Source organism: Mangifera indica, chromosome 17, assembly GCF_011075055.1.
Source record: "Mangifera indica cultivar Alphonso chromosome 17, CATAS_Mindica_2.1, whole genome shotgun sequence".
In the NCBI taxonomy this organism is placed as follows: Eukaryota; Viridiplantae; Streptophyta; class Magnoliopsida; order Sapindales; family Anacardiaceae; genus Mangifera; species Mangifera indica.
Window position 1 is genome coordinate 5,835,709 of NC_058153.1, and position 9,803 is coordinate 5,845,511.

A 9,803-nucleotide genomic window follows, 5' to 3' on the forward strand; every position below is an offset into this window, starting at 1 on the left:
TGGCAACTACTTCACAAGACAGTGTAGACCTTGATATATATTAAAAACACTTATCAATAATTGACACACACAAGAAGCTCAAATATGCTAATACGTTATATACAACTAATAAATGCATGTAAAAGCACTAAATGAAAAAATTTCACAAGCCAACAAAATTTCATATTTTTAGCAAAACAAACAAAATTAGAACCAATACTTTACAGTTAAACAAACAAATTATTCAGACCTGTAATTGAGAAAGTTTCAAAAGCAAAAGTTCAATCGATTCTTCAAGCTTCTCTGGTTGATCACAACTGCATCATATCCTACAATAAAAAATAATAAAACAAAAAGAAAAACAACAATAAGGATTGAAAAGTCATGTCAATCCAACTGTTTAACAAATTATTTAGGCCAAAAGACTTATTCCCATCCAAAGTAAAGTCTTACTCTCCAATTTTTAAAAACTCAAATACCCATTCATGAGATAATTTCTATTAAAAATCTTAGTTAGGGTTAGGGGTAAAACCACTCATGAACTGTCGTCTTTCGACCGTTGGTCATCCTCCCTCCTAGCCTCTCTCCCTCTCCTCTCTAAACACAGATCGATAAAAATCGTTTGGAAATCCAAACAATTTTCACCTAGAAATCCAAACAATTTTCGTCTGGGTGCATCGTCATTTAGATGAAGAATCACTCTTCAATGCTTCATCTAGATTCATCCAATCCAGATGAATCCAAATAATGTCATGGGTTAGGGAGAGATAGACGGACTTTTCTCAACGGATTAGGATTGAAAGCGCCGTCACTAGTGGCCAGAGTGGAGAAGAAGAAAACCCTAAGTTTGAGGGGAGGGGGGAATGCTACTTTTCAAAGTTTCAAAACTTTAGATAAAGGTGAAGTTGTTAGTTTTTAAAACTTAAAAGGGAAAATGTAATGAATTTTATGTTTTTAAATTTTTTTTGTTAAATAACGGTTTTACCTTTAACTTTCACTGAGTTTTTCAACGAAATTTTATTTATGGATAGTGTTTGGGTTTTCAAAAGTTGAAGGATTTCATTTTAGAATTCCGCTGTACCTTGGGTGGGAATAAGTCTTTTGGCCAATTATTTAACCAAAATAAATGCAAACTTATACCTAATACCTAATACAACAAATTATTTAACTAAAATTATTCATAAATACAATATGTATCTCTGGCTGAAAAATCGCCACTTCTGTAAACTATTTTTTTTTTCTAATTTTTTCAATCAGAGATACAGTTTGTATTTATGAATAATTTTAGTTAAATATTTTTTTGTATTAGGTATGAGATTTTTAGACAAATCTCAAGTCTCAAGTCTACAAGTCTACTACCAAAATCATTAACGAATTTGTTGGGTGTCGATTTTTGAAAGAAGTCTAGTTGCACTTTTGTAGCCTATAGTGGTGGGTTTAACTTTTTTTCCTTTTAATTTTAAATTTTAATATTAAAATATTAGTGCATGTAAAAGACAAGTTTGAAAGTGGGGTTTTTTTCTCTGTTTTAAAAAATTTTTCAGGTTTATTGGTTTTGATCTAATTTTTTATTACATACAAACCAGACTAAATTAAGTATGGGTTTCTAATTAAATTGAATGAATCAGATAATTTGGTTCAATTTTGATAACCCTGAAAAAACAAACCCTAAAGTAATACAACACAATATCCATACAAAAATAGTTTACTATTTTTGCTCCTATACATCAAGCAATAACCATTTCAACATACTTAATGCATACATCAAAAGATAAAACAATGCAATTACATGTAACACATATAGTACACAAATGAATAAAACAATTTGCATCATATTTAACCTAATAACATGCCATTAAAGAACACAAATAACATTATATTTAACATAATAGAACAATTATTTGGCAAAAAAGAATATGTTGTATATCCTTGGTTCGATCTAGTGTAGGGAATGTGCTGTCGAATGATACTTATTCAACTGTCATATGACATAGTATGTTTCATCCGATAGAAGAGCATTTATTTGCCAACACAATAACCCATAAACTTGGTATTTAGAAAACATAATCTTCAAAGTAATATAACATTATTTATGCACAAATATTTATACAACCCACCAGGTCTAAGGCCCATATAGCCAATTGATCCAATAAAAGTATGAGATCCATGGTCCAACCCCACCCTCTATACATAAGGTTGGGTCAAGCCCTACAGTAACAGGTTGAGTCTGTGAGTTGGCCTGTTAATTATTTTAAAAAATATTTTTTATTTAAAAATATATTTTTTTAAATCATCAACAGCAATGGCTTGGCCAATTAACGTCTCTAATCTTTTATACATACAAATATATATATATACAAATATATATAATAACAATTACAACACACCTAATCACATACAACAACAAATAAAATTGTGTAATTACATGTAACAGATAAAGTATACACAATTGAGCAAAACAATTTACTTCATATTTAACGTTATAGAAACAACATGCCATTAAAGAACACAAAACCCTAGTTAGTAAATACAAGAACAAAAAAAAAACAGTATGTGAATTATATAAGTATGATACAACGAATAATAAAAAAATACATTTGTAAAAAAAACTCATAAAATTTCATATAGAAAAAGTACGAAACATATATATATAGGTTTAATACGATACATTGTCAATAATACATTTCTAAAAATACAGCAATATCATAATAATTTTAATACTTTTCACGAATCTCTTATTGAAAATCAATATAACAATTTAAATATAAAATATTTAATTAATTATTAAATCTAATATAACATAATACATAATCAAAATTCCTTGTACAAAAAATAACATACCGATCAGTTAGGAAAAACAAACAAATTAATCAGCTTGGATTTCAAACTTCAAATTTTGTATAAGCCACAGGGGAGGAAAAGCAAAATTAAGGTTATGAATTAAGAAATAAATGTTGTTGAGATTTTTTAAAAAGACAATGATATTTTCGTAAATAATTAAAAATAGAAGGGACAATTTTATACTTTAAGTTTAGCTAAAAATTCAGAAAATTTAGTAAACATAAAATACAACGTATAATTCGGATTTAATACAAGAATGATGCAAAATATGGTTTAATATGTTTTGAGTTTAAAAATTCTTTTAAACATGTGTAATAACAAATAATGAGAAATACAAATAATATGCATATTTACTAACTAGACACAAAATACATAATATTTAAAACTGCGGAACAAATTTTAGGTGAGAAAGAATGTTATTACAATAGAAAAAAACAGTGTTATTACATATAAGAGAAACTATATACAGCTAAAGAACTTATGCAGTAAGCATTGCCAAAGAACTCATGCAAAAAAACATTTAACAAATAACAAGTACACATGCAATATGTTATATTAAAATTAAGAACGCACATATACAACAATTAAGCTTTCATTATCTGAACCTAAACCATTTTCCAGTTCCATTTTTCAAACAGTAAACTAAACCACTTTCTTACAAACGTCCCTATTTCGACATCTATTTCCCGCCTAAACCCTAAAACTGTATGCCCATTTCCAAACGCAAAACCTTTTTCATCACACTAAGCAAATTCCTATGCTCGACCGACTTATCTAAAAGCCCCAACCACTATGTACATAACCTTTTTGATCTAAACACTAAACCATATACCCAACGTTTGAACCCTAACCCACTTCCCTATAAACCATTTTCAAACCCAACTACCAATCGTAAACCGTAGACCGATACCATAACCCCTATTTACTGACCCCTTATTGACCTAAATGCTTTCAAAGCTAATTTCAGTCAAACCAATCTTAAATCTTAAGCTCCTTTACATGGCAATTCTTGTGAGACCCATCTCCAAATGTAAACACAAACAAGAGAAGAAAACTCTCCTGAAAGTTGACCATGTATTCATATCAAATTAGGCATAGTATCAGAGCAATAAAATTATGTGTACCCATTTTGAATACACAAATATTTACACATTTATATTTGTTGTCATATGATTGGATTATTTTAAATTAAGGATAAAATAACATTCAATCATATGATAACACATATGAGTGTATATACATTTATGTACCTAAAGTGGATACGTATAATATTGTTTTTATTCAAAATTACCTAATCACAAAATATCACATCACCGTTGTTCCCTAATTTGATTCTTACACTTAAAATTAACTGTTTAATTAACTTTAATTGTTTATAGCCTAAAGTCTTACTAAAAATTTAAGGATTGCTTAAAGTCTTATTAAATTTCTGCATATTCCTGGTGGCTAAGACTTGATTATAATGCAAAGCCTAAATTCTAGCCCGTACAACAGTATGTTTCAGATTACATGAACTGTCTACAAATCCGAGTAAGTTTTTCCATCTAATAATATGTATATGCTCTCTTTCATTAGTATCATAGATGTAAAGTCATCTGTACAACCTATTCCTGTGCTCCTGATGACCCAACTTGCAACGGCACACTCGTACACAGTGGGCAGGGTGGGTCGCATCCTTCTTCTGCAGATGTTCTCTTTTCCAGGCAGTCTGCATGATACACATGACCACAAACTAAAACACCAACAATACAGTAATCACCCGAAGAAACAGCGTTTGTGATTCCAAGAAGATAAGGTTTACGTCTCAACGGCTTCTGACAGATCCCACATACCATCTTCACCGCATCCGCTGATGAGGCATCCTTTACCAAGGAACTGGACCTCATTCTCTCAGGCCTACCAAATGGATTTTCGCTGTTCTCTGGAAAATTGGACAATATAATTAATATTCTAAGAATTATATCCAGAAATTGGTAAACTCAAACTTGTCTGATCAAAACCAGAAATTATACAAAGCCAAGCAAATATCTTCCTCCACTGGTCTTCAAAATCAAATTTCTTAGCAACAAAAAGGCTGTCCTAAGTGCAATGTTATATTCATAATTCAGCATAATGAAAAATTTCCTCTAATCCAAACATACATCTGATATTAAATAAAATGAAAGATAGACATGTTACCAGCATTCTGTCCAGACTCTGCATTGCATTGAGTAGACAACTTATATAACAGTCTCCCATCACATGAAGGAGGACCCTTGCCATGAGAACTCGATGCATTGCCACGGTTAACAGAGTTCCTCCGAGAGTAGTGGTGGCCATAGTGATGACGTGATCTTTTTATGAATATAGAACGACCAAGATTGTAATGATGGCTTGAAAGAGAAGTGTGGGTGTTTAACAGCTTCACTGAATTATCGGTGATATCCATGCTAGATGTGTACAGCTTGTTTTCACTAGATTCAACTAAAAGTGAAGATTTCTAAAATAAATGAAATTTAAGACACAATTATGATCCTGTCAGATGCCAAAGATTTCAACTAAGGGGAAGAACATAAAATCCAGTAAAATTAACTTTACCAAAATTACCACTGACTTCCAATGAAGAAATTAAGTAGCAAAAAAAAGAAAAAAAACAAAGAAATAACATGAAGCAAATATTATGTTGTATTAGAAGAAAGTAAAATAACAGCGAACCTCTTTAGACAATTCTTGCAATTCAGAAGAGCACGGAACAATGCCTGCCATTAAAAGGAGCAAAAGTGAGCTTTCTAATGTACTCAAAGAAATCCTCAGACAACTACAATCTCGTCACTATACATTGCAACAACCAGATCCACATAGTCGTTACAAATCAAGCATGGAAAGCAAATGCAATTATTGGTTCACCAAAAAAAAGATAATCCTAGGGTCTGGACAATGGTATATCATGAGAAAGAACAAATATATATAGCAAACAAAAGTAAAATTTCTAAAAAGCAGTGTGAAGTATTGCCAAGAGCAGAACCTTTACATGTTGATGAATGGCAGGAACAAAAATACTCTAATTTAAAATGACTATAGTTGGATACTAGAACAATCTCTGATCAATTACTTGGTAAGTAAAATATTAAAGAAATTATCAGTGAACTAGAATTGCATTCACAAGGCACAAAAGAATAGTACTAAATAGGATTAATTTCGCTAAGATAGCTAAAAGAGTTCAATGAAAGGAATCCAATGAAACTAAACAACATTGAAGAGGCACGGCAAGACACATCACAAATCAACCCATTAAGAAATTAATGAAAAAAAATCAATTTGCAAAGGTATTCCCCAATGCTAGAAAAATACAGAATTGTTGGGTAGAGTTACTTCAAGCAACTTCATCAGTCTAGATGCAAAAAAGAAGAAACAAAAACGTTTCCTTCTCTTATATTTTACTGCCAATTTCCATAACCTCTCATTAAACTATGACAGTCAACTAAACATTACACAACCCTAACCCCCATTTCTTCTACAAGAACTAACATTATAAAATTTCCCGTTAAACAATTAAAACCCCTCCAAAAATCTACTAATTTAAACCCTACTCAGACACCTTCGTGTTTCAATAATCAAACAAATTAATTATCCCCTTCCCTTCCACTAAAAATTGTACATTATTTTTCATTTTAAAACCAGATAGAACCCACCAAAAAATTTAAAAAAAAAAAAAAGGTACCCGAGGAAGAAGGAAGATGATTCCTGTTCTTTGTTTTGTCAGCACTTTGCTTTCTCTTACCCATAATAATAACGACTATGGTGGAAATGAAGAAAAAGAAAAAAAAAAGGAACTGCAAAGTATTAACGGCTTTGAAAAGAGTTGAAATGAAAGGGTTATGTTATGTTGTGTTGCGAAAATAAAGGGAGAAAATTTTATGGATAGATTGAAAGAAAGAGGATGGATGATTGTTCATTTTCCGGGTTGGGTTTAGAGAAGCGATTGATCGAGCTTCAGTGGCCAAAGAATCGGTGGAAGTGATGGCCTGGCTTACTGTTTTCCTTTTAAGCCAGATGTTCAAATCATAATATCAAATGGAACTGCTTAAAATAAGGGTTTGATATGTAAAGTAGTTTTAGCCAAGTTAATAAATATTTTAAAAATAGTTTTTTGTTATAAACAGCCCAACAGTTATTGTCCGCTCTGGGCTTCAGGCCCGCACGGTTTTGTTCCTAAAACGCGTCTGCTGAGTGAAGGGCTTCTGACCCCTGCCTATATACACGTTTAGTAGACTGCACAAGAGCGATGTGGGACTTTAGGGCACAACACACCCCCCATTGCAAATCGTGCTGATAACGTGTTATAAACAACCTAACAGATATTGTCTATTTTGGGCTTCAGGCCTGCACGGTTTTATTCCTAAAACGCGTTTGCTGAGTGAAGGGTTTCTGGCCCCTGCCTATATACACACTCAGTAGACTGCACGGGAGCGATGTGGGACTTCAGGTCACAACATTTTTAACTTATATTATAATTTAAACGATTTTTAAATTAAAAGATAAATTATATTTTTCTAATATATATATATATATATATATATATATATATATAAAACTATATTTAATAAAATTTTTCAATAAGGAATTATGTTTATAATTTATTTTTATATTTTTATATTTGTTTTGTCATTTTCTTAACAAGATATATTATATATAGTTCGTATTTATTTTTTGGAAAATTATAATTAAATTAATTTTATTAAATAATTTATATTTAAAATTGAATGATTTTAATTGGTTTAAACTGTAATCCAAATCGAATCAAACTATATTTTTTTAGTTTAATTTGGTTTAATTTGAAATGTAAAATGGTCTAGTTAAGTTCGAAAAATTTTCAAACCATTTTGTGTTAGTTTGATTTGAAAAAACCTTCAAACCGCACTAAACCCGATTGTGCAGACCCCTATTAACTCCCCTCCACCTTATTGCCTTTATTTTTGGTTGTTACAAGTAAGAGTGTTTGTAATTCAATTCAAACTGTATAATCGAATCAAATGTTGAAAAATTAAAATTTAGTTTGATTTATAAAACAGTTCAATTGGGATTGATAAATTTTAGAAAAATAGTTTACCGTTTGAATTATAATATGGATGATTGAAAAACCCTTAGAATGGTTTTAATTGGTTTAGTTTGAAACCGAATCAAACTATATTTTTTTAGTTTAGTTTGGGTTAGTTTGAAATCTAAAATGGTCTAGTTAAGTTTGAAAAATTTTCAAACCATTTGTGTTAGTTTGATTTGAAAAAACCTTCAAACCGCACTAAACCGAATTGTGCACGCCCCTATTAACTCCCCTCCACCTTATTGCCTTTATTTTTGGTTGTTATAAGTAAGAGTGTTTGTAATTCGATTCAAACTGTATAATCAAATCAAATGTTGAAAAATTATGATTTGGTTTGATTTATAAAACAATCCAATTGGGGTTGATAAATTTTAGAAAAATAGTTTACCATTTGAATTATAATATAGATGATTGAAAAACCCTTAGGGGTCGTTTGATTATAGGTTTTAAAGATTACCTTAGTAATTTATCTTTTATTCCCTTGTTTGATTTATCGGTAATAAAATATTACAGTAATTTTCTATTATCTATGCTGACGTGACAGGTAATATAGGTGGTAATCTGATTACCACTTTCACCTTAGGTATTTAAAGATTACCAAGGTAATCTTGATTTTATTATAATTATATTAGTATTTATTAATTTTTTGAGACAAAAATAAATTTATTTTTAATTAATATGACAAATAATATGAAAAATATTTAAAAATAATTATATCAAGGGTATTTAAGTAAAATAATTTACTAGTAATCTTTTATTACATTTAACCAAACATAATTATTTATACTTATCAAATTTTATCAAACATAGTAATCACTTATACCCAGTAATCTTTTAAGTAATTTATCTTTAAGGTAATATTTCTATTTTGGTAATAAAACATTACCCAAACCAAACGCCCCTTAGAATGGTTAAAAAGAATCTAGAGGAGGGGTGAATAGGTTCTTTAAAAAATGAAAGTACAAATTAAAATTCAATCAACAAACAATTACTGCAAACATGAATTAAAAGATGAAGGATAAGAAAATCTCAGTATTTAAAGTCATTTAGAGTTTTCTCTTGCAGGCTTCCTGTGTCCATTACTCCAAACAAATCTTGTTGGAGTTCTATTATCACTTGAATTAAAAGATGAGGGATAAGAAAATCTCAGTATTTAAAGTCATTTAGAGTTTTCTCTTGCAGGCTTCCTATGTCCACTATTCCAAACAAATCTTGTTGGAGTTCCATTATCACTTGAATGAATTCTTTACACTTAATTTATTCAGGATTGCAAGCAATACACTAGTTGATACGAGATTTCGCCCACAAGTGTTTAAATACAAGAGTTTTTGTGTGCTAAAGTCTCTCAAAGACATATTACACAAATTTGTGTATAAGTGTTCTCTCAATAATTTGAGTTTGGTTTAGTCAGAGGAGGAGAATAAGTGAGTTTTTTAAAAATTGCAACTCAAAATAACTCAATTTATAAGCTTTGAGTGGCTAGAATTGCAATAGTTCTATTGAGTTTGAAAAACTAGTCATTGACTTTCGAAAATGGCATTTTGCACTTGAAACTATGACGAAACAAGTGGCACTTTTAGATAGCAAGGTCAATACCGTTATTTATAGCTAAAGGTCAACCTTGGTCAAAGTTCCCAACGATCAACTTTAAATGCTCATGTCACTTGAAGAATGGTCAATATGGTTGATGGAATGGTCGGTATCCTCTTCAAAACCTTAACTTCTGAAAATTCTAGAAGCTTAGATAACACTCAAATGGGATACTGCACAACTTCCTTAACACTTTATTTTTGCTCTTTACACTGTTAACCTACCCATAAACATGGTCAATATACTTTTCTTGACTTTTAGTCTCATTGACTTTTGACTTTGGCCAAGCATGACATGCAAGAACGATTCTTCA

General features: G+C 30.4%; 1 protein-coding gene across 1 annotated transcript; it reads right to left on the minus strand.

Annotated features, from left to right (window-relative positions):
• Nucleotides 1–4,246: 4,246 nt before the first annotated feature.
• Nucleotides 4,247–6,872, minus strand: LOC123200057. The gene is made up of 4 exons (XM_044615154.1): nt 6,521–6,872; nt 5,515–5,558; nt 4,999–5,299; nt 4,247–4,741 (listed from the first exon to the last, which is right to left on the minus strand). Exons 1-4 carry the CDS (start codon nt 6,582–6,584, stop codon nt 4,425–4,427), a joined length of 726 nt encoding a protein of 241 aa, XP_044471089.1. The 5' UTR covers nt 6,585–6,872; the 3' UTR covers nt 4,247–4,424.
• Nucleotides 6,873–9,803: the final 2,931 nt, after the last annotated feature.

Coding starts and splice junctions, on each gene's coding strand:
- LOC123200057 (XM_044615154.1), bottom strand. CDS start 6,584: ATGGGTAAGAGAAAGCAAAGTGCTGACAAAACAAAGAACAGGAATCAT. Junction 5,559..6,520: donor TCATCTTCCTTCTTCCTCGG/GTACCTTTTTTT, acceptor TTTTAATGGCAG/GCATTGTTCCGTGCTCTTCT. Junction 5,300..5,514: donor TGCAAGAATTGTCTAAAGAG/GTTCGCTGTTAT, acceptor CATTTATTTTAG/AAATCTTCACTTTTAGTTGA.